The sequence below is a fragment of the Hylobates moloch genome, unplaced genomic scaffold, assembly GCF_009828535.3.
Source record: "Hylobates moloch isolate HMO894 unplaced genomic scaffold, HMol_V3 SCAFFOLD_5, whole genome shotgun sequence".
In the NCBI taxonomy this organism is placed as follows: domain Eukaryota; kingdom Metazoa; phylum Chordata; class Mammalia; order Primates; family Hylobatidae; genus Hylobates; species Hylobates moloch.
This window is the reverse complement of record NW_026652280.1, coordinates 75,088,046-75,114,096: the sequence shown is the minus strand read 5'-3', so window position 1 is coordinate 75,114,096 and position 26,051 is coordinate 75,088,046. Positions and strand designations below refer to the sequence as shown.

General features: G+C 34.4%; 1 protein-coding gene and 2 pseudogenes across 1 annotated transcript; all 3 read right to left on the bottom strand.

The window, feature by feature from the left end:
- Nucleotides 1-2,961: 2,961 nt before the first annotated feature.
- LOC116468165 (olfactory receptor 8J1-like) lies at nt 2,962-3,898 on the bottom strand (annotated as a pseudogene).
- Nucleotides 3,899-5,913: 2,015 nt separating this feature from the next.
- LOC116468164 (large ribosomal subunit protein uL18-like) lies at nt 5,914-6,815 on the bottom strand (annotated as a pseudogene).
- Nucleotides 6,816-16,961: 10,146 nt separating this feature from the next.
- On the bottom strand, nt 16,962-17,903 carry LOC116468163 (olfactory receptor 8K1). The gene has a single exon (XM_032151769.1). The coding sequence runs from the start codon at nt 17,901-17,903 to the stop codon at nt 16,962-16,964; it is 942 nt and encodes a 313-aa protein (XP_032007660.1).
- Between the last annotated feature and the right edge of the window lie 8,148 nt (nt 17,904-26,051).

Here is a 26,051-nt window from a genome sequence, read left to right as displayed (position 1 = left end):
CTAAAAATGAAAATAATTGAACTCATGGAGATAGAGAATAGAAGGATTATTACCAAAGACTGGGAAGGGTAGTAGGGGGATAAGGCGGGAAGTGAGGAGAGTTAACGGGTACAAAAAATAGAAAGAATGAATAAGATCTAGTATTTGCTAGGTATTTGATAGTAGCTGTGGACTCATCATGTATCAATCTTATTGTGTTCAGCTACATTTCTTTTATACTAATATGTTTAGAGTTTTATCATGAAGGGATATTGAATTTTGTCAGATATGTTTTCTGTTTATGTTGAATCGATCATATGGTTTCATTCTTCTTTCTGGTAATGTGATGTACCACATTTTTTGAGTTGCATATGTTGAACCATCTTTGCATTCCTGGAATAATTCCACTGATCATAGTAGATTATCTTTTTAGTATGCTATTGAATTCAGTTTGCTAGTATTTTGTCGAGAATTTTTGCATGTAGGTTTCTCAAGGATAGTGACCTGTAGTTTCCTTTTTTTCTTGTGTTTTTTTTTCTAGTTTTGATATCAGGGCAATAATGCTGGCCTTGTAAAATGAGTTTGGAAATATTCCCTCAACTTTAAACTTTTGGAATAGTTTCAGAATTGCTGTTAGTTTGCTTTTTAATGTTTGGTAAAATTAGGCAGTGAACACGTCGAGTCCTAGGCTTTGTTTTGATGGGAGGCATTTTATTATGTATTTTGGTCTTCACAGTCTGGGAAATTCTTTTCTGGGAACACTCTTAAACTGTAAGCTTGCTTATAAATGTGGGGAAGATTGGGTGGCATTGTCCTTAATCCTGTGACCACAGCAGCTGTTGCAGTGCTAGGTGGTACCCTAAACCCAAGACTGCTGTGGTCAGTGCATCTTGGGGCTGGAATCCTGGTGACTGTTGAGGCTGGTGCAGCACTGGAGTATACTCAAAGTCTACTGCCACTAAGGCCTGATTTGCCCAGAGCCCAAGAACAATGTAGTCAGCCATCAGTGAGGCAAAATCAGGTAACATTTTGCCACGCCTATAGGTTCATGCCTGGCACCAGGGCAGGCCAGGAGACTCAGTCTGCAGGAGGCTCAGACCTCAGTCAGGAGTTACCAGCCTGGATTCAGGGGCCATGAAGGGCTGCCAGGTGCTAGATTTTACTATAGTAGTCCCAGTCCCAGTGTTGGGGACCAAAACATATCCTATGCTCATTTTATTTTCTTTTTACAAAGCAGATGGTGTGTCTGTCTATGATGTGCTTCCTGGGTTTGGAGGAGAGGTGATGTGGGTGATGCAAAGTTGCTCTTCTTACTCTCCTCAATGCATCTTTTCTTATTACTATGTTCTAATCAGGTGCTGCAAACTCCACCTGGTTTCCTTAGCTCTTGTGAAGATATTTTTGTGCGTGGATATTTGTTCAAATTGATGGTTCTCTGAGGAGTGATCCCTGGAGAATCCTATTCAAACATCTAGCTCCACCCTCCTACATTTCTTTTGATGTATCATAATTATCATGACTCAAGATTTACTCCCTATACTTGAAGAAACTCTTCTACACTGAAACACCCTTATAAATAAGGTGAACATACACCAGAATGTAATATATCTTGTCCAGTATATATATATATATGCATTCTTTTCTTTTTTCTTTCTTTTTTTTTTTTATACAGAGTCTTACTCTGTCTCCCATGATGGAGTGTAGTGGTAAGATCTCTGCTCACCGCAAACTTCACCTCCCAGGTTCCAGCGATTCTCCTGACTCAGCCTCCTGAGTAGCTGAGATTACAGGAATGTACCACCATACCTTGCTAATTTTGTATTTTTTGTAGAGATGAGGTTTCATCATGTTGGTCAGGCTGTTCTCAAATGCCTGACCTCAAATGATCTGCCTGCCTAGGCTCCCAAAGTGCTGGGATTACAGACATGAGCCACTGCACCCAGCCACAAGATTCATTCTTAAGGGTTCTATGTCAAAAATTCCCCATGAAGCTTATTAACGTATAAATTTATTGACCTTTATCTTATGATTCTGATTTGATAATTCTGAAATACAGCTGCGTCCCCTCATATTCAAAACTGTACAAGAAATTTAAATGTACACTCAGTGAACAAGAGCTATCAGAAAGCAGAAAAAAATTTTATAAAATGAATTTGTTTTTATTTCCAATTATGTGAGAAACTTTCATTAATATGTTTCACTTAATGTATAATAATATCATAACACAAGGCATTCATTTTGTACACTAAAGAAGAATAATACTCAGAGTAAGGAGAAAGGGACATTTGTACAGAATCCATGGAGTTTATAAATCAAATCCAGACTGAAAGCATATTAAATATGATACTCTATGTCTCTCATTAAAAAATTGTACAAATTATATTAAGTGGAATAAAATTATTTTAATCTTATTCTGGTTAGCATTCAAAATATAAATTCATTGATAGTATTCATTTCATTCTTAGAGTAAAATTAAGAAATCATTAGAAAATTTTATTTTAAATATGATTGTTTAATTTTGATAAATGAAGAAAAGGATCTTTTAATCATCTGTAATTTCAGTTTTTCAAGATGAGTTGATTTGCCATACCCAACTATACCTGGAGGGCAGTGAAAGAAGACAAAGAATAAGAAAGTCAATTTTACTTCTCTCACCGTAATATTTTGCTTCATTCAAACTTATTTAACTTTTTTAAACTTATATTTTTTCCAACTGCTGGAAACCATTTTTATTTCAAACCATCTACCTGCTTAATCCCAGGCAGAATTGGTGAATAACATTTTTTTCTAACTTAACCTCACAACTCAAAGAGTTTCAGTTTATTTTTTAATTCAAAGCTCCCTAAATTGTATCTTGTTGTAATTCTTATGATTGCTTACGAACCTGTAAGTCGGCTACCTACCCTTTCTTTTTCCTACATTTTCTCTCACATAATGGCAGCTTATATTAACTCTCTCCTCATTTACCTGCACTGTTTAAAATTACATTGTTTTAAAGGAATAGCACGGATTTGTCATGAATCTCTGTAGAGCAGTCTTCACATCCTTATTCCTCAGGCTGTAGATCAAGGGATTCAGCATAGGAATTACCAACGTGTAAAACACAGAAGCCATCTTATCAGTATCCAATGAATGGTTAGTTCGAGGCTGCACATACATGAATAGCAATGTCCCATAAAAAATTGTGACTGCCATCATATGTGAAACACAGGTAGAAAAGACTTTTTTCCTTCCTTCTGATGAATGTATTTTTAAAATAGAAAAAACAATATTGAAATAACATACTAGAACTATAATCAAGGAACTAACCACATTTGTAGATGCAGATATAAAGACAACTGTTTCTGGTAAGTATCAGAGCAAGATAATGTTAACAGAGGAATATTATCACAGTAAAAATGATTGACTATATTAGAAGAGCAATAGGACACAGAGAATACACAAGATGAAACCACAATAGCTGTAGAAAAGCCATAGAAGTATGTGAGGGAGACGAGCAGGAGGCAGAGCCGCCGAGACATCACCACCATGTAGAGCAGAGGGTTACAAATGGCCACATAGCGGTCATAGGCCATCACTGCCAGCATCATTACCTCCCATACAACAAAGAACAAGAACCCTCCCAGTTGGGTGGTGCATTCATAGAATGAGGTAGTTTTCTTCTTTACTATAAAGTTAATCAGCATTTTAGGGGCAATGACAGTAGAGTTACCAAGATTAATGAAAGCCAGATGTCACAGGAAAAACTACATGGGGATTGAGAGTCAACACTGGTGAGGGTGATGATGCCCAGGTTCCCTGCCATGGTCAGCACATAGAGCTCCAGGAAGACCAGGAAGAGGGGAATCTGGAGCTCTGGACAGCTAGAGACACCTGTGAGAATAAACTCAGTGACCCTGGTGAAATTTTCAGGAGCCATGTCAGAGTTTGGAAATTCATTTGTTTGGGGGAAAAGAGAGGTTAAAAACTTTAAAGAATTATTTGTAGGACTGTGCTTATATGGCTAGGACAATTCCCTGGTAACATTTCTTTGAATTGTGTATTACTCTAACTCAGTTATTAAACTCAAGCTTCTAGGTCTAATAAGTAAACTTGGTAATTATTTCAGAGAGAGAAAGATCAAGTATGGAAAAGTATAGTAAATTAAATAGATGATCCGGCATCATGAAACATTTTGAGGATTTACTTCCTCACAGTCTTATTGAATTATGAGTACATTCTTAGTTTGCAAACATTTGAAGCCACAATTAATATTTTATATCATTTGCATTAGGCATGAGAAAGGCTTGAGGGCATTTTATGTCTGCAAATTATCCAATTTCTAAATTTGAGACTTCTTGCTTTTTCTTAGGAATGGGTGATTCTAGGTACTATCCTGACCCATTTTCTTTATTCATTTCATCCTTGCATAATGTGTATTATGCACATTTAACTCATACATTTTACCATCCATGTCTGTTTGCTTTTTCTCTCTTTTTTAAATTAACTCTGACTAAAATACATGGAGATACATGTCCCTATGTTTATTTTTCAGGTGACAATTTTTTTTTAGCTTTCAATATATAATATTGGTGAAAATTTTATTATTTTTGTAATTTCTTGGCATTATGCTTTACTGGATACTACTTTCTGTTCCTTCTTTCTCATGTCTTTTTGTTGGTCTGTTTCACAAGTTTGTACAGCTCCTCATAGTTTTCACATTGTATTTTATGTTTAATCACAATTTTTATTTATATAATTAGATATTATTTTTACCACTTATAAAGTATATCTGCTCTTTTAGTTGATTTTTATTCTTTTTTATTTTTTTATATTTTTATTACTGAAATGAGTAAATATTGTTATAGACTTTCTGTGATAACTACAATGCTCATATTTGACATAGAATTTAAATGCTATTTTAATATGGCTAAATATTTCCCTTGAGTTCTTTATATTTAGGATGATCTTCCACCCCTAACTAAGCCAATTAGAGTCTCTGCTATAATTTATAGTTCCCCTGTTGTGGACTCCTGGCCCAAAGAAATCCTGTCATAGTCCCTCATCTAAAAATGTGGAGTTAAGTTACAGAGAGTTAACACTATATAATTAAAAATGCCTGAATTGTAAAATCCCAGAGCTGTTTAAATTTTTTTCTCCTTCTAAAAAAAAAGATACAATGAAAAGAAAAATAGAAAACTATTCTGCAGTGTGAAAAAAGAATGAAGTGAACCAAAATAATTCCTAACATTGTTAATATCTGATCTCAGTGTGATTCTCAAACCAAACACCACATTTTTTTCTTGTTTTTAAAAAAATCTTATTTATTTATTTACCACCTGTTTATTGAATTCCTTACTCTGGTAACGTGCAAACTTCAGATAAACTAGTTATCCCTTGTTTTATGGACCTACTATTCCAACGAAAGGAAACATACCAAAATCTGGTAAAGAAACCTAGATACAAGATTATTGCACATTTCAATAATAAATAAAGAAATTAAACAAGATATATTATGACAACTTGGGAAAATATTTTCACACGGTATGTTATGGGAAGGTCTTTTTAAATTTTAGCAGTTTCTTTTTATTTTTAACTTCTTTTTCTTCAGCTTTTATTTTAAGATGGGAAGGCCTTCTTGAGAAGGTGACATCTGTATTGAGACCTTAAGGATCTGAAACAACCAGATGTTTAATGAATCATAGGAAGAACATTCAAGGATTCTAGTGGAGAATGTGTATGCTGAAAACACTGGTATGAGGTAGAAAATAACTTAAAGCATTTAGTTTTTGAGGGGGAGGGTGGTCTTAATGGAGGACAGTGTGAATAGATTATAATAAGGAAGAATTATGTCACAATGATTGTTTGAATTTTATTTCTTTATTAATTTTTTTTAGTTGCTGTCCATAAGTTTATTGTCTTTATCTGAAAAATCCTCATAGAAAATTGTTTGGTTTAGCTTTCAGCATCCCGCTCCTGAGGTGTGAGAACGCTTGCCTTCTTTTGAGCTACCCAATCTTTCTTCTGATCAAGGGACATTCTGGGATGGTTCTGCCTCTTCTTCATAACTTCTTTCTTGGGCTTCTTTTCATAGACTGGATTTTCTTGTATAGCAGCATGAGCGTTCTTATACATCTCCATCATGTCTGGAGTTATGCTGTTCTTTATATATTGAGAGAACTGTTTCTTGTAAGCATCTTCTTCCATTAAGTAGCGCAACTAAGCTGCAACATTCTGGCCCATGATGTCCTTCCGGTGTACTTCTGCATTAAATCCCTTGCTTTCAGAATCATAATCAGGGAATTGTTTGGTACTGTGAGGGATAGACAAGCCTCCATCCGCAGCTTCCTTCAGGGTGCCAAAAACTTTATTGCCAGTGGTAGTTCTGGCAAGGCCTGCACCCAAATAGCAGGTAAAGGCACCTGGCTGACCATCAATGCTTTCCACATTGTATTCATCACCAGTCGCCTCCACTTGGCCTTCATAGATCTTGTCCATGCCAAACTTATTGAGAAGCCTGCAGGCCAGCAGCAGGCAAGTACAATAGGCTGCAGCATAATTTGTCAGGCCAACCTTCACACCATATTTTGGCAGTTCGTGTGCATGTGCCGCGTGGTCTATCACATTCCCCTCTATACAGGCATAAGCGATCTGACAAATAATATATCTGTTTGTTACATGAACTATCATCCTGTATTTGGATGTGTTGCATTTATTTTTATGCTTTATCACCAAGCGTCTCTGAGCATGGTAATCAGTTTTACCCTCTCATCATCTTCTAAATTTCACTTGGTATATCTCTTAAAGTAGGGCTTATTCTGAACAACTTTAACAAACTCCATCCTGCTGAAGAGAGGCCCACGTCCACGGCTTGACAGAAACCTGCAGGCCTTGAATTGCAAGCCATGACAAAATTTTAAGATAGGTGAATAACATTATTAGCTTTAAGTTTTAAAAAGGTTACTCTTGTTGTTATAAAGATAATGAATTACAGGATTGGAAAAGCTCGAGGCATGGCAGAAATGGAAATTTTAAAATAACCACAAAAAATGAGTTTAGAGGTTGATATGGGATTTCAGCTAAAATGGAGAAACTCAATATCAAAACATGGTAACACTGACAGGAGCAGAAACAAGATGACCTCCTTGATGTAATTTATATAATAAGTTATATAACATATATGAGAGAATGACAGATGGGGGTTTATTTTGACTGGGGTAACAGCTGTGCCATTTTTGAATATGAGACAATATGTTTTAAGATGGAGTAAACAAAGTGATATTTTGAACATATTAAGCTTTATGTGCTTATGAAACATTTAAATAAAATTTAAGCAAGCTAATATTTAAGTCTGGAGGATATTGATGTGGTTAGGCTTGAGAAACATCAATCTAGATAATGATAAAGTATTTTTTCATATGTCAAGATTTTATAAAAATTTATAATCAAAATTCCTAACTTGTTCTTCATTCAGTTTGCATCATTTCCCACTGAAGATCAATCCTGTTTTTGAGACTCTAGTTTTCCTTTTATTTCCAAACACTACATAACAGGTAGTTGTGCTTCTGTGTCCCCTCTCATGCCCTTTTCTTACCTTGCCTTCCCTGGGTTTCTAATTTTAATATTCTGTCTGCAGCTTTCAGTCTATTTGCTATCCCCCTTACCAAACATGCCAACTATCAGCCAATATAACTGCTTACAGATTGTATCAGATACTCTGTTTCTGCTGAAACCTAGTGCTTTATGATTTATTTGAAAATTCAATAATTAATTATTAAAAAATGATTTTTAATCACAAAAGTCATATTCATCCTCTAATTTTCTTTTGAATCTCAAGATTGCACTATTTGCTAATTTCTATGAATACTTTCCCATCCTATTCACCTCCCTCTTCTACTTCCTTAGAGCAAGCCTTCTATAACACTTTCATTAATTATTGTATCCTTCCCTGTTCACCATGTTATGATTCTTTGTGGTTGTACTGGCAGGAATGCCAGTCATTAAGGATTTTTGTGCAATTAGGTTATGTTATCCAAGGTATTCATTAGAATAATTGAAATATGCTTTTACCTCATTTATCATCAGATTCACATGACTTTTCTGGTCATTTACCCTACAAAACATGCATTAAAGGCATACTTTTATTTCTGACCTTCCATGTCTTCACTGGTATGGATTCTTCTGAGATTGCTTTGTTTTTAGTGAGAGGTAGAATCTTCTCTGCAAAGTTTGTCCACCATTTGTAGCAGTGGCTCCATACATTTAAAAACCAGAAATGAAGGTAGCATCAAATGAGGCTAATAAACTTTAATTTTGTAGTATTTAAAAATGTCATTTCTGATTACTCTCTAGGCATGTTCAATCTTTTCAAAAATACAAATGAATTGAGAGACTAGAAAGATAGATGAGGTTTTGTTTGTTTGTTTTTGAGATGGAGTCTCGCTCTGTCGCCCAGGCAGGCTGGAGTTTGTTTTTTTTTTTTTTTTTTTTTTTGAGACTGAGTCTCCCTCTTTCACCCAGGCTGGAGTGCAATGGCACGGTCTCGGCTCACTGCAACCTCCGCCTCCTGGGTTCAAGTGATTCTCCTGCCTCAGCCTCCTTAGTAGCTGGGATTACAGGTGCATGCCACCATACCCACCTAGTAGAGATGGGGTGTTGACCAGGTTGGTCTCGAATTCCTGACCTCTGGTAATGCACCCACCTTGGCCTCCCAAAGTGCTGGGATTACAGGAGTAAGCCAGTGTGCCTGGTCCTCAATGAGTTGTCTTTAAATTAGCACAGTGTTTTACGGCTAATGGGTAATAATAATAGCCTTTAATTTAAATATATATATATTTATTCCCTATTACTAGTTTTAGTCAACAATAATAGCCTTTTAAAAAGTGTGTTTTCGAAATACTTTCATTGTACTTAGGGTTTTCTTTTGTTATACGATCTGAGGGAGAATGAAAAGAAAGTAAACTTACTTTTGAACATGCTATTTTAGGTTAGTCGAACTAAGAGCAACCCAGGCAATGAGTTTTTTTTCTATATTCCTCTTGATAATGTTATAGAGATTTCGTCCCATTACACCAGGAATCTAGGGTTGGGTAGTTTATCTTAAAGTCTTGCTCCTGCTTTTGGAAATGTCTTCCTGCAAACTGAAGTCCTTTGTTTTGATGTCTAATGGAAGTTCTTCTTTGCTATTTCTTCTGAAGTAAAATGCTAACAGATTTATTTTATGATAGGATAGATGATTTAACTAACACTTTCCATTATTGCAGTGGATTGCATATTATGCTTCTATATATATTTGCTTGTACATTATCACATTGAATGGATAATTTTTCTGAGAATGCTTGCATTCTACACTTGTATTCTCAAAAAAGGGCATAGTTTTGACTTTGGGTAGTTGTATATCCAGTTTTCGCTCATGGGCTATCCTGTACAATGTACAATTTTTATTGTAAATAATATTGCAATAATGCAGCCATGATATAAACAGTCTCTGTGAGCAAAAATTCCTAGTTTCAGTAGTGACATAATTTTTTTAAGTACATGAGACATAATCATGCCGTTTCTATTTTGGAGACATAAATAGCTTGATCATATTTGATGCCCTGTATTCCTAAAAACAGTTATAAATCTGAAAAACAAACTTATTTGTTTTATCTTATCATATTTCTGTATAATGAGCTTTAAAAGATCCAAAACCATACCTTGGCTCATTTTAAGATATGGTTTTGATCTTTAAAAGGTCATTATACAAAAATAAGGTAAGTCTTTTCCACCCACCTCTAAAGGAGAATCTGCTTCATGTTCTCAGAGTCTATACATGACTGTGGCAGTGAGAGTTGATGGGGCTTTAAAAGCCTTTGAGACCTTAACTCTGAAGCACAGGCAACTCTAGTATCTACACATTGCCTTTTATGTCTTTGGGGAAGGTGCCATCTGGGAACGGTTTCTTAACAAGGTCTCCCTCTAGAAAGTCAATCAGACACCCCGTGAGTCCTTCTGGTAGTCTGTGTTTATTTTGTATTATTGAAGTGAGTTCAAGTTCATTACAGCTAAGGGACATGGGGATTAAACTGCGTCTTTTAAAGTAATTCATTTCCATTCAGAGATTCATTATTGCAAGATGAGATATGTAAGAGCTAGAAGCTGATGGTATCACAGATTTAAAAAACCTGTATCTATAAATAATATATTTATTATGTCACTATCTCTGTTGTCTCCCTTTACCTCTTATTTCAAAATATAAAACATAAACTCCCTGATGAACAAAGGCATTTTTTAAAACACTAAACATTTAGCATGTATGCATTTTTATCCATGTAATGACTAATGGAATTGTTTAGAAAGGAATATGCCTTGGGGAAATTTTCATATTTAGGAATTAAGTCCGCTTTGTAGATCCAAAGATCTGCTTCTACAGGCCTTAAATTAAAGCAGAAAATGGAGATATATAGCATGATGACATTTATGTACAGTATAAATCCATGACCTAGGAAACTATTGTATGCTTTGCAAGAGCACAAGAAAACAAACAGATTCACACTGAGTTATTTTGTGGCGGTTTCCCGATGATGGTGGTTGGGACTGGGTAAAGAAATTAAGGTGAAAGGTGTATTGAAGACTATCATAACAAAATACCACAGACTGAGTGGCTTAAACAGTGGAAATTTGTTTTCTCACAGTACTGAAGGATAGAAGTTCAAGCTCAAGGTCTCAGCAGGTTTGCTTTCTTCTGGGGCCCTCACCTGGGATTGCAGAGGGCCACCTTTTCACTGTGTCCTCACATAGTTGTCCCTCAGTCTGTTTATGTGCCTGGTATATCTCCTTCTCTCTGTCCTAATCTCTCTTCCTATCAGGATGCCAGTTTTATTGAATTAGGACCCAGCTAAACGACTCCAATTAAATTAATTGCCTTTGTAAGGCTCTGTGTCCAAATACAGTCACATTCTGAGGTACTAGAGATTAAGGTTTTAACGTATGAGTTTTGAGATAGACCATCCAGTCCATAACAAGAAAGATTAAAACATGAATAAGAAAGAGGATTTGCTGGCTGAATAATGAAAATTTGTCATGAACAGAGGAACATAATTATTCTAAACCTCTTATGTTAGGCCCAAAACAGCTGAAAAGATGGAATCTTCATTGGGAGGAAAATCTGCTTCTGGAAATCTGTTCTACAGAAGTAATATGAGTTACTTAAATATATAAATAAAATCTTCATAAGATTATTTTTTCAGTGAGGTACACAGTTTAGGAATTTGTTAAGTAAATTATGGGATATGTTTAGTACATAATCATATATTCTTTAAAAATTTTATTTATGTAAATTATATAGAAATTTGAGGAAAGCTTCTGAGAGGCTTAATACTAGAGATAGTATTAAAAGGGTAATGTTTTACTTCATGGTCACACTTTTATGTGGAATCTAAAACAACCAAACTCATAGAAGCAGAGAGTAGAAGTGGTTGCTGGGGCTGAGGAGCGGGAGCCTCTTGGAGATGTTGATCAAAGAGTATAAAGTGTCAGTTATGTAATGTATTATGTTAAATGTAAGTGTGTAATGTAATGTAAATTATGTAAGTTAAGTGTAAAATGTAAATTATGGAGGATAAATAAGTTCTGGAGATCTAATGCCCAGCATGGTGATCATAGTTAATAAGACTGTATTGTGTACTTGAAAATTGCTGACACAGTAGGTCTTAAATGTTCTTACCACACACACAAAACTTAACTACATGAGATAATGGATATGTAAATTAGCTTCATCTTGGTAATGATTTCATAATACATATGTTTATGAAAACATCATGATGCCGAGTGCAGTGGCTCACGCCTGTAATCTCAGCACTTTGGGAGCCTGAGGCAGGAGGATAGCTTGAGCCCAGGAGTTCAAGACCAGCCTGGTCAACATAGCAAGACCCCCATGTCTACAACAAATAAATAAAACAAAAAATTGTCATGTTGTACACCTTACATATATACAAATTTTTTTGCCTATTATAACTCAATAAACCTAGAAAAATAAATAAAACGGCCATATTATATTGGTTTCTCTTAAAAGATCAATAATTTACATACAATAAAATGCCAACTATATATAGTTGACGTTTAAATAATGTATTTTAATCATCCCAAAATGTTCCCCAATGTCTCTTTGCAGTAAATTCCTCCATAATATATCTCAGGATGCAATTGTTATTTTTTTAATATATGTACACGGTTTTATATACAACGCAGCATCAAATATGGGGCATTTTCTCCTATTTTACACACTCAGATATATTTAAAACACTTCCTAAGGCTACAAAACAGAACATAGGAAAACAAATAAGAATATATTCAACACTTACAAAAAGTGATATGACAAAGAATATAAAGTACTAGTTTTCTTTCAACAGTTAAAACATACGTATTATACATTTTTTTGAAAAAATAACATCACAAATGATCACATATTCACATGCTTTTAAATATTATTTATACTCATTTTGAGGCTATTATCATTTTTGATACATAAAATTTTTGTAGCTCTGAAACAATGCCAAATTTTTAATCTATTTCAGTAAGTTCAACCCCAAAGTTGCTGCTTCCCAGCATTAAGACATGCAACCACCCCTCTTCTAAGATTTTCTAAAGCTTGTATGTCAGGGCAAAAGACCTCTTTTAAAAAGTAATCCCACTTAGTGGGAGAGTAAATGGCTGACATTGGTAGCAAAACCTTAGTTCACTGGAATTCACATGCTCAAAATTGCTATGGTTTTTATCACCATATATTAGTTTACCTGTTCTAGAACTTCATGTTAAAGGACTAACATAGTAGGTTGTGTCTGGTTAATGCTATTGAAATTCATCTGTGCTCCTGCATATAGCAATAGCTCATTCCCTTTTATTGCTGAGTAGTATTCTATTTTAGGAATGTAGCACAATTTACATTTTTGTTTACAAACAGTTGAATTATTTGCATTTTATACTGTTTTGAATAGAGCTATCAATAACATGAATATACACTTTTTTAGGCATGTTTTCATTCCCCTTTGATTAACATTCAGAAGGTGAACTCTGGAAACATGTGGTAGTAATGCATTTAACCTTTTTACAACCACCACACTGTTCTCCAAAATGAAGTACCATTGTACATGGTAATCAGCAAGTAAGATAATTTCAGGAGCTAATACTCTTGATCAAGTTGTCACTCACCCCTTGGTAATGAAATATTTTAAATTTTACTCAAACTAGTTGATGGAAAATAGTATCCCACTGTTACTGTAATTCCATTTCCTTGATAGCTGAGGGTGCTGGGCTTCTTTATCATGTGCATATTGACCATTAATACTTACTATGTGGAATATATTTTATCCTATTTTTGTTTGATTGCCTTTTAGTTACAGCCTTGTAGGTGATATTTATATGTGTTTAAGGTCCCATATAAATTAAGTGGGCTTTTTAGTAGCTAATCAACCAAACATCCATATGTACATGTGTTTTGGACTCTATTCTGTACCACGAATCTATTTATCCATGTTTATAAAGTGCTGCATTATCTCCAGTACTGGAGGTTTATAGGTCACGGAGTAGCTATTGTGAGTGCTCTAACTTCGTTGTTTTTCAAGATTATTTTGGCTATTCTGAATTTTTTCTGTGTCATATAGAAGCAGATCTAAAGCCGGATATGGGGAACCTTACTTTTATGCCATGAGGGTAGGTCTTCACCTGTCCATTCTTAAAACAGTCACCTTTGGTGGTAGTTATTAAAATTAATACTACAACTTGGTGCCTTAAAATTGAGCCTCGCTAAGAGTTGTACCTTGGTCTCAACTCTATGATGTTAGATGAAGGATGAACCACTTGGATGCTTAGGATAAGACAGTAAAGGAGATAATTCTCCACTAAGCTAGCTCTTTCAACATTTTTAAGCCAGAATGGCTTCATCTTTGATGCAGAAAATTTGAAGTCTTTGAGAAAATTCCTTTAAGAGGAGTGTGTCTTGCTGTCTGAATAAAGAAGCCATGGAGAGAGAACTGAAATGCATTACAGAGCCTATGTAGGAAATCAGCCTCAAGGGCTTTTAGAAATAATTGGAAGTTGAGGTTTGCAATCCAGTCATTAGGACCTTTCAACTCTGGTCGTGTAAACATTAGTAAGTACAGATATATTAAAATATCCTTGGTAAAAGCTTTTGGTGTACCAAGTCATTAATTAGACATGGAATGATAATAAATCAAATAAAGCCCAAGGTTTTAACTCTGGGAAGAAGTTTGAGAATGTATAAATACTAAAGGAATTTTATATAGGTTGGCAGCATTATTTTTCCACTACTCATGATTATAATTGTAATCAGAATGTGTGTTTTGTGGTTATTAGGGAAAATAGCAGGGTCCAACTAAGTCTGGAATGTTATAAACTTTTTGTAGAAAAGAATGTAATGTTTGAAAACCATCTATATTTTATCTATGACATCAAATAGCTGATTTTAGACACCTATTATTGTCATTCTGCATTTTTATCACACAATTAATATTAGTAAATGTTAGTATTCATAAAAATGTTAGTACTTCATTCTTAAAATATTAGTATTTCATTTAAAAAAAATGGACAAAAGAGGAAACACCGCTTAGAAAAAATAATATTGCATGGCATTTATTCTCATTAAAATATTTTAAAATTATAATTTATGTATGCAAAATATTTACCCAACAACACATTATTAGGATGTGGAATAACCATATACATTTATTTTAGAAATAAAAATTACCAGTATATTATTTTATAATCATAAGATATTTATTACAGCATATGTTTTAGGTGGCAATTTAAATAACTTAAACTGTCAACAACCAAAGTTCATCAATCAAGGAATGGCTAAGTACAAAGTGATTTGTCTATTTTCCAGAGTTGTATGCTGATATTAAAAATTTTTTAAAAAGATTTTTTATTGGTCAAGAGAAATTCTGCTGATGAGTTCAAAAGTAAAAAAAAAAATTGCAGGGAACATAATATAGCATGATTTTTTTAAAAGCCCTTCTTGTATGGATGGTATTACAGAATGCTGTTAATATTATTTAATTTTAGTTGTGTGTTATAGAAAGGGATAGAAATTGTAGAATTTGGGAAGAGAAAATATACAAAACCAAAGAGTTATATTTGTGCATTATAATATAAAATTCTACTATGAGGCCGGGCACGGTGGTTCACGCCTGTAATCTCAGCACTTTGGAAGGCCGAGGTGGGTGGATTGCCTGAGCTAAGGAGTTCACAACCAGCCTGTGCAACACGGTGAAACCTGGTCTCTACTAAAATACAAAAAATTAGCTGGGCATGGCAGTGTACACCTGTAGCCCCAGCTACTCGGGAGGCTGATGCAGGAGAATTGCTTGAAGCCGGGAGGTGGAGGTTGCAGTGAGCCGAGATCACACCACTGCACTCCAGCCTGGGCTACAGAGCGAGACTTAGTCTCAAAAAAAAAAAAAAAAAAGTTACTCTGGAAATGTAAAATTGATGCTAAAAATCAACATGCTAATGAGCAGGATCAGATGTTATCAAAATCAGAAGTAAACAAATTTGATATGATTGGATAATGCAATTTTGTATTACTGTTATGTTCAGTTTATGTTTAGATGAAGTAAAATACAATAAGTTAAAGAAGAGGAAAAAATGAAAGAAATGGATCTGGATAAAGACACTTTGGTTCATTTTCTGATTCAATTCCTCACAATTTTTAGTTTGAACACTAGATTAAATTGAAATAGACACAATTAGAAAAGTGTATATATTTTTAAAATCGAAAAAAATAGAGGCCCATTGAAACAATGGAAGAATACCAAGATGTAAGGAATTTAATTGCTGAGTGAGAGTACACAGTGTAGATGCAGAACTATGGTAGAATACATTCCATGCCACTGTGTAGACAGGCTCATGAAGGAGACAAAGAAGATAGGAATGAAGATGCAACTAACCCTCATAAGTTTTTTTAATCTGTGTTATTATATCCATATATTTTTCAAAATTCTGTATTGCTACCATTACAGTAGATGACGAGATAACTTATTTATCTTCAGGTTGCCAATTCTAAATCAGCTTATCAGGAAGTTCTCATAAACCAGTGTTTGCAATAGTGCTAGAATCTGTCAAGGAGGATCTAGAATAATCCAATATTTTTCTCATCATTCCTAATCAAAAACCTACTTTATCCCTAAGATATACAATACTAACTTCAGCTGATTGAAAAACCTCATTCTGAGGTAGCATACTTTATTGTGTTCTTAGCTTTAATGTTTACACAGCCTTTTCTTTTCTTTCTTTTCTTTTCTTTTTTTTTTTTTTTTTTTTTTGAGATGGAGTCTCGCTCTGTCGCCCAGGCTGGAGTGCAGTGGCGTGATCTCGGCTCACTGCAACCTCTGCCTCCCGGGTTCAAGCAATTCTCCTCTGTCAGTCTCCCGAGTAGCTGGGACTATAGGTGAATGCTACTGTGCCCAGCTAATTTTTGTATTTTCAGTAGAGACGGGGTTTCACCATGTTGGTCGGGCTAAACAGCCTTTTCATGTTGTGTTATAATCACATATTTACTTACTTTCTTGCTTCCCATCTAGCCTACATGTTCTTTATGGTTCAATCTTATTTACATTTAATACCTAGTGCCTGCTGTGAAATATCTATTACTAATTTTATGGTTACTTTTACTCTGTTTGAACTATATAAGCTTTTCGTTTTAACTCTGCAACTCTAAGTCTGACATAATTTGCCTTATTTATAAATAGTAGCGGTTCCAATATGATCTCAAAAGTTGCTTAGGACATAGATTACCTGAATATAGTATTTATTTATTCCATTGAGGTGGCAAAGAGTACAGGTTGCTCTAAGAGGACATGTTTTGTCCAGAAAAAGAGGAAAACCTAAGCAGAGAGAGTATTTCTACTTTTTTTATGTTATAATTGGTTTGACAGAGTACTAAACAAAGATTATTGTACCCAACTATGCAACTGAGTATTAAGATATTAAGTGGGAATTTTGAATCAATTGGTTAAAGTTCTCTTTAGAGCATCTTTTACTTCTTTGTTCCTTAGGCTGTAGATCAACGGATTCAGCATAGGAATCACCAGGGTGTAAAACACTGAGGCCATTTTATCAATAGCCAAAGTATGACTGGACTTGGGTTGCAAGTAAATAAATAACAATGTCCCATAGAACACGATCACCACTGTCAGATGAGAGCTACAGGTGGAGAACGCTTTGTACCTCCCTTCCCTTGACTTCATTCTGAGAATGGCCACTAGAATAAACATGTAGGATATGAGAACAATTGAGAGAGAGAAGAGCAAATTACAGCCTGAGAAGATCAAAATTATTAATTCTAATTCATTTGTGTCAGAACAGAGTATGGATATCAGAGGGATACAGTCACAGTAAAAATAGCTGATTATGTTTGAGCCACAGAAGGACAGTTTAAATAACTTAATTGTGAGAAATAGTGACACAAACGTGCTATAGAGATAGGGAACAATTACAAGCACCCAAAGTACTTTCTCTGCCATGATGATCATGTACAGAAGAGGTTTACAGATGGCTATGTAGCGATCATAGGCCATTGCTGATAGAATAAAGAGCTCAGAGATGATGAAAATCTCAAAGAATGCTAGCTGAGTGGCACACCAATTGTAGGAAATTGTATTTTTGTGCACTATGAAGTTTACTAACATCTTCGGGGCAATGACAGTGGAGTAACCAAGATCAGTAATTGACAAATGTCTAAGGAAAAAGTACATGGGGGTGTGTAGCTTGGAGTCCAAGTAGGTCAAGGTAACCATGCCCAGATTGCCTGTCACTGTGACCAAGTATATGATGAGGAAGAGTCCAAACAGTGGAGCCTGCAGCCCAGGGTTGTCTGTAATCCCCATGAGAATAAATTCAGTCACTTTGGTCACTGCCGTGTGATTGTGTTTCACCTTATGATTCATCTTGGTAACCTGTGCAAACTAGAAAATCAATATTTATTATATTTGAAACATTATCTTCTAAGAAAATTAACAATATGATGTATGAGCAATAGAGGTATTTCCTTTATTTCAAATTCTAAATAGAGTCTCCTCTTCCCATCAGGTTAAAACCACACAAAGCTACAGTCACATTCATTAAAACTTTGGTAAAGTGTGAATTAAAAGGGGCAAGATATTTTGAAGTTGTTGTTTTGATGTAGCTACTATGACCTACTTTTTGGACCCAGAGTTATTTTAATTATGTAAAAATAGCTACTATTTTTGTTTCTGCTTACCACAATTTTCAGGTAATTTGTAAAACAAACATCTATACGTTAAACTTTACATTTTTGCTGACCATTGAAAGAAGCAAGACAAGATTTTCAAAACTATTGATGGAGTAATGAATAGGGCAGTAGGAAATCTCTGACCATTATGTACATGTCAATACTTCTGTCTATAAATTTAACGTGTTTAACAAAAACAAAATTTTATGCCATAATTTGAAAATTTTGTTAGTAATATCTTAATCTGCATTTGAACTTTTTGCCTATTGAATTGCTGCTTCTAGTGAGCAATTAGGGGGTGTATAATCCCCCAATTATACATCCTTCTGCAGGAAAAAAGAAACAAAAACTAGCTGTTCTTACAATTCATGAACATTTAAGAGATAATCATAAAAAAGGGCTCAGTGGATAGAGAAATACAAATGAATATCAAGAACCTAAGGAAATCCATTGCGTGCTAGGCAGTTTTGCAAGTGCCTTACACATATTAACTCATATGATCTACACAATAACTTTAGGAAGTAGGCAGTAATATCATCCCCATTTAAAAGAAAAAGAAACTGAGGCACAAAGAGTTGGATAATTTAACAAAGATCTTTCACATTATAAATTGTAGTGTAAGGATTCAAGGAAAGCCATTCTGCCTTCAGAATATGTTCTCATAAACACTCTAACACACCACTTCTCCCTTAGGGATACCCTTCATTGTTAGGAAGTGAGAATGAGACAGGAAAGACACAAGGTAAATAATGACAAAGATCTTTGTCAAAATAGATGACTGAAGCATGAAGTAATTTGAAAGCTAAGGTGGCATAAATAATGACCAGCCCCAAGTATTGGAGACTGTATAACAGGTCTGTCTGCACATCTGTCCTATTGATGACAGAACAGTATATTGCAAGAGAGGCAACAGTTTTGCAGAGAATGGGAACCTTCAAGATTTTTGGTGACAACCTACTTTAAGGATGTACCCTTAGACATTTTCTAAGACCAATGTTTCCGCTTACCTCAATGGAGAATCTGCTTTGCTTTCTACTGCTTTAGGCCTCATAGGAGGCTACAGAATGGATTTAAATTTTTTCTACTCCCTTGAGATTCATTGCGTTGAAATGTTAATCTGACTCAAGGTTAAACAAATTCTACATAATTACCTGAGGGAAAGTGCCTTGAATATCTGTTGATTATTCTCTGAATGTTCCATTAAGAAAAAGTAGTTAAGTACATATGCCTTTGTCTAACTGAAAAAATAAATTATGCAAAATCACTAAAGACTGGAAATCACAAATACCATTTTCAGCATTGCATGCAAATATTACATATATAATCCCCAACAAGTCACAAGTAAGTGAAATAATGACTTTCTTGAAAAAAGTTATATAATATTTGATAATACATCCATTGACCACATATATTTTGTTGAATATATGATTATAAACAGACATAAAACAATTTCTTATAAACTATATTAGGCTGAGATAAGATATTTTATTAATTGTATTGTTTATGTCAAGAAATCAGTGGCAAATAATTTCTTCATTTGTTTATAATGTATCATTTATCTCCGGCTGTTTTTAAGAATTTTTCTTTGTTATTGGTTTTCAGAAATTTGACTATAACGCATTTTAGCATAATTTCCTTTCAATTTACCCTACATGGAATTATTTTAGCTCTTTGTGTGTCTAGGATTTTGGGTTTTTTAAAATACATTTAGAAAAAAAATTCTGGCCAATATTTTTTACTGTGTATTTTCTGCACTATATAATCTCTTCTTTACACTTAGACTTAAAATTAAACATGACTTAAATAACTTGTTTTTGTTCTACAAATCATTAAGACTATTTTCATGGTTTTCGTTCAGTATATTTTTACTTTGACTTTATTTTCAGTAGTCTTCATTGTTGACTGTTTAAGTCATCTTTTGTTCAGTTCATAATCTGCCATTTTTCTCATTCAATATATATTTTTCATATCCAATACTGTATATTTATGTCTAGAAGCCCCATATCTGTCGTTTCTTAAATCTTCATTTTTTTCCTCACATTGTTAATGTTTTTGTCAAATCATTTAGTTTACTCAACATATTTATAACAGTTATCTTAAAGCCCTTGCGTGCTAATTCTATCATTATACCATTTCAATATCTACTTGAATTATCTCCAAGATAGGGCCACATATTCCTGCTTTCTCAAATGCCTAGTATTTGTGATTGGATGCTGAATATTGTGAATTTTGTGTTAATCAGTGCTGTATATTTTTGTATTTTTTTTGAAAGAATATTAAGTGTTTTAAACAAAGATTAGTCAGCAGTATTTGACATTTGTTTTCAAGCCCTCAGAAGCATTTGGAGTAACATTTGCCTCTGAAATCTCTAGTGGGTGCCCAGTTGTTGATCAAGGATGATACATTCCAGCTTTTTTGGAACTAGAATGTCTTCCTTCTCAGTGTGATACCTATGAATTGTTCAGCTTAAAATTCTTAGGTCATTCTTTGAAAAGCTTTGTGGACATTTGATATAGCCATGCATAATTTAGAGTTCAAACACAAACTCAAAGAGAACTTGAAATGGAGGAAATGATGAAAAATAATAACAAAAATATTACATTTAAGAAACAAATAGCAGTAAGTAGAAAGTATGTCTTCCAAAATCTGTAATTACTTTTTTTTTTAACTTTCCACTTTTATTTGAGATACAGAGATACACGTGCAGGATTGATACATGGGTATATTGCATGATGCTGGGGTTTGGGGTATGGATCCCTTCACTCACATAAGCAAGCATAGTACTCAATAAGTAGTTTTTCAACAGACACCCTTCTCCCCTTTCTCGTAGTCCACAGTGCCTATTGTTCCTATGTTTATGTTTAAGCTCCCACTTAAAAGTGAGAACATGCAGTATTTTGTTTTTTGATTCTGCTTTAATTATGGCCTCTAGCTGCATCATGTTGTGGCAAAGAACAAGATTTTGTTCTTTTTTTATGGCTGCATAGTACTCCAGGGTGTATATGTACCTTATTTTCTTTATCCAATCTACCATTGATGGGAAAGTATGTTGATTTCATGCCTTTGCTATTGTGAATAGTGTGATGATGAACATACTTGTGCATGTGTCTTTTTGGTGGAATGATTCGCTTTCCTTTTGAATGTATAGCTGGTAATGGAATTGCTGGGTCAAATGGTAGCTCTGTTTTAAGTTTTTAGGAAATCTCCAAACTGCTTTCCACAGTGGCAGAAATAATTTACATTCCCATCAGCAGTGTATAAGCATTTTCTTTTCTTGGCACACTTGCCAGCATCTATTTTTTTTTTTTTTTAACAATAGCCATTCTTACTGGTGTCAGATGGTATCTTATTGTGATTTTGATTGGCATTTCTGATGATTAGTAATGATTAGCATTTTTTATCTGTTTGTTGGCCACTTGTACGTCTTCTTTTGAAAAGTGCCTGTTCATGTCCTTGGCCCATTTTTTAATGGGGTTGTTTTTTGATTGATGGTTGGTTTAAGTTCTTTATAGAGTCTGTATATTAAACCTTTGTCAGATGCAGTTTATGAATATTTTCTCCAATTCTGAAGATTGTCTGTTTATACTGTTGATAGTTTATTTTGCTGTGCACAAGGGATTTAGTTTAATTAGGTCTCGCTTGTCAAATTTTTGTTTTTGTTGCAATTGCTTTTGCAGACTTATCCAAAAATTAATTTCCAAGGCTGAGGACAAAAGGCTATTTCCTAGGTTATCTTCAGGATTTTTATAGTATGAAATTGTACACTTAAATCTTTCATCCCTCTTGAGTTAATTTTTGTGCATGGTGAAAAGTAGTGAGTACAGTTTCAGTATTCTGCATATGGTTAGCCAGCTATCCCAGAACTATTTATTGAATAGTGAGTCCTTTCCTCATCTTTTTTTTTTTTTTTTTTTTTTTTTTTTTTTGTCAGCCTTGTCAAAGATCACATGGTTGTAGTTGTATGGCTTTATTTCTGAGTTTTCTCTTTTGTTCCAGTGATCTGTGTGTGTGACAGTATCATGCTTTTTTAGATTACTGTAGCCTTACATTATAGTTTGAAGTTCGGTTGAGTGATGCCTCTGGCTTTGTTCTTTTTGCTTAGGATTACTTTGTGCATTTTGGCTCTGACTCCATATGAATTTTAGATTTTTTAAAAATATTTTGTTCTAATTCTATGAAGAATGATGTTACTATTTTGATATGAATAGCATTGAATCCATAAATTACTTTGACAATTTTGTCACTTTAACAATATTGATTCTTCCAGTCTATGAGCTTGCAATGTATTTCCATTTGTTTGTGTCATCTCTGATTCATTTCATGAGTGTTTTGTAGTTCTCTTTGCAGAGCTCTTTTGCCTCCTTCACTAGCTGATTCCTTGGTATTTCATTTTCTTTGTGGCTACTGTAAATGGGATTGTGCTCTTGATTTGACTCTTAGCTTGGACATTTAGGAGCCTTTTGGTGGAAGCTTTAGGGTTTTCTATATACAGAATCATATAATCAGTGAAAAGAGATAGTTTGACTTTTTCTATTTCTACTTTTATGCCTTTTTTTGTTGGTGTTCTTGCCTGATTACTCTGGCTAGAATTTCTAGTGCTATGTTAAATTGGTGTGGTTAGAGTGGGCATCTCTGTTTTATTCCAGTTCTCAAGGGAAATGGTTCCAGCTTTTGCCTTTTCAGTATGATGTTGGCTGTGGGTTTATCATAGATGGCTATTTTCGGGTACGTTCCTTCAATGCCTAGTCTGTTGAGGGTTTTTATCCTGAAGGGATGTTGGATTTTATAAAGGCATTTTCTACGTATATTGAGATGATTGTATGTTTTTGTTTTTAATTCTGGTTGTGTGTTGAATCATATATATTGATTTGCATGTGTTGAAATAGCCTTGCATCCCAGGAGTAATGCCTACTTGATTATGAGGTTTTAACTTTTTGATATGCTGCTAGATTCAATTTGCTAATATTTTTTGAGGATTTTTGCATCTATACTAATCAAGGATATTGGACTGAAGTTTTCTATTTTTGCTGTGTCTCTGCCAGATTTTGGCATCAGGAAGATGCTGCATTCATAGAATGAGTTAAGGAGGAGTCTCTCCTCCTCAATTTTTTGGATTATTTTCAGTTGAATTGGTACTAGATCTTTGTACACCTGGTAGGATTAGGCTGTGAATTCATCTAATACGGGGCTTTTTTTTTTTTTTTTGGTTGGCAGCTTTTTTTTTTTTTTATTACTGACTCAGTTTTAGAACTACAAATGTATCTAGTCAGGGTTTTAATATAATCCTAATTCAACCTTGGGATATCGTATGTTTCCAGGAATTTATTCATTTCATCTAGATTTTCTAATTTGTGTGCATTGAGGAATTCATAGTTTTCTCTGAGGATGTTTTGTATTTTTATGGGAACAATGTAATATCAAATTTTTGTCTCTGATCCAGCTAACGGTCTATCAGTCTTGCTTAATTTTTCAAGGAATCAACACTTGGTTTAATTGTTTATTTGTGTAAATTTCTGTGTCTCAACTTTGTTCAGTTCTACTCTAGGTTTTCTCCTGCTAGCTTTGGAGTTGATTTGTTCTGTTTTTTGTTTGTTTGTTTGTTTTTCCTTAGTACTTGTAGGTGCAAAGTTAGACTTTTAGTTTGAGATCTTTTAACTTCTTATTGAAGGTATTTAGCACTATAAGCTTTCCTCTTAAAACTGCTTTAGCTATATCCCAGAGATTTTGGTAAGTTGTCTCCCTATTTTCATTACTTTAAAAGTATTTTTAAAATTTATACCTTAATTTTAGTTCTGATGTTAACCTAAGAGTTAATCAGAATAAAATTGTTCAATCATCTTTTTTTTATTTTGAGGGATCTTCTTGATATTAATTTCTATTTTTATTGCATTGTGGTGTGAAAGTGTGCTTGGTATGATTTTGATTTTTTGAATTTGTAGAGACTTGCTTTGCTACTGAACATATGGTCAATGAGAAGAATGTCTATTCTGTGGTTGTTGGGCAGAATGTTCTGTAGATGTCTATTAGGTTTAGTTGGTCAAGTGTCAAGTTTAAGCCCAGAGTTTCTTTGTTAGGTTTCTGCCTCAAAGATCTGTCTAATGCCATTAGTGGGGAGTTGAAGTCTCCCACTATTATCCTGTGGCTAAATATTTTCATCGGTCAAGTACAACTTGTTCTATGAATCTCAGTTCTCCAAAGTTGACTGCATATTTGTTTAGGATAGTTAAGTCTTCTTATTGGATTGTATACTTAATCATTATGTAATATCCATCTCTGTCCTTGTTATTGTTTTAAAGTCTATTTTGTCTGATACAAGAATAGTGACTCCTCTCTTTTATTTTATTTTATTTTTTCATTTGCATGGTAGATCTTTCTTCATCCCTTTACTTTGAGACTGTGGGTGTTAATACATGTGAGATAGGTCTCTTAAAACTAGGAGATGGTTGAGTCTGTCTTTTCATTCAGCTTTCCCATTTACATTTAGTATTAGCATTAAAATGTGAGATTTTAATCTGTCATTGTGCTCTTAGCTGGTAGTTATGTAGACTTGATTGTGTAGTTGTTTTATAGTGTCTGTGGTCTGTATGCTTAAATGCATTTTTGCTTAAGTGCAATAAGTGTCCTTATTTTGATTCCATGTTTAGGACCTCCTTGAAGACTTTTTGTAAGCCTGGTCTAGTTGAAACAAATTCCCTTGTCTGAGAAGGATTTTATCACTCAATCACTTCTGAAGTTAGTTTGGTGAAATATGAAATTCTTGATTGGAATTTCTTTTTTTTTTTGAGACTGCTGAAAATAGGCCCCAATTTCTTCTGGCCTTTAAGATTTCTGCTGAGAGGTCCGTTGGTAGGTGGATAAGGTTCTCTTTGTATGTGATCTGACCCTTTTCTCTGGCTGCCTTTAAGATTTATTTCCTTTTGCATTGACCTTGGTGAATCTTATGACTATGAGACTTTGGGATAGTTTTCTTGTACAGTATCCATCTGGTGCTGCCTGTATTTCTTGAATTTCCATATCAATCTCTCTACCGAGTTTAGGGTAATTTTTGTGGACTATGTCCTCTTACGTGTTTTTCAAGTTGCTTATTCCTTCTCCTTCTTTCTCAGGAAAGCAAATAAGTTGTAGATTTGGTTTCTTTATGTAATCCTATATTTCTTAGAGGTTTTGTTTATTTTTAAAATTATTTTTCTTAATCATGCTGCTATAAAGACACATGCACACGTATGTTTATTGCAGCACTATTCACAATACAAAGACTTGGAACCAACCCAAATGTCCAACAATGATAGACTGGATTAAGAAAATGTGGCACATATACACCATAGAATACTATGCAGCCATAAAAAAGGATGGGTTCATGTCCTTTGTAGGGACATGGATGAAGCTGGAAACCATCATTCTCAGCAAACTATCACAAGGACAAAAAACCAAACACCGCATGTTCTCACTCATAGGTGGGAATTGAACAATGAGAATACATGGACACAGGAAGGGGAACATCACACACCGTGGCCTGTTGTGGGGTGGGGGAAGTGGGGAGGGATAGCATTAGGAGATATACCTAATGTTAAATGACGAGTTAATGGGTGCAGCACACCAACAGGGCACATGTATACATATGTAACTAACCTGCATGTTGTGCACATGCACCCTAAAACTTAAAGTGAAATTAAAAAAATGAATAAATAAAATTAAAAAAAAATAAAATAAAATAATTTTTCTTCTCTGGGCCGGGCATGGTGGCTCATGCCTGTAATCTCAGCACTTTGGGAGGTCGAGGCAGGTGGATCACGAGGTCAGGAGATCGAGACCATCCTGGCTAACACATTGAAACCCTGTCTCT

Excerpts from the sequence above, each read along its gene's own strand:
- LOC116468163 (XM_032151769.1), bottom strand. The coding sequence starts at position 17,903 with ATGAATCATAAGGTGAAACACAATCACACGGCAGTGACCAAAGTGACT.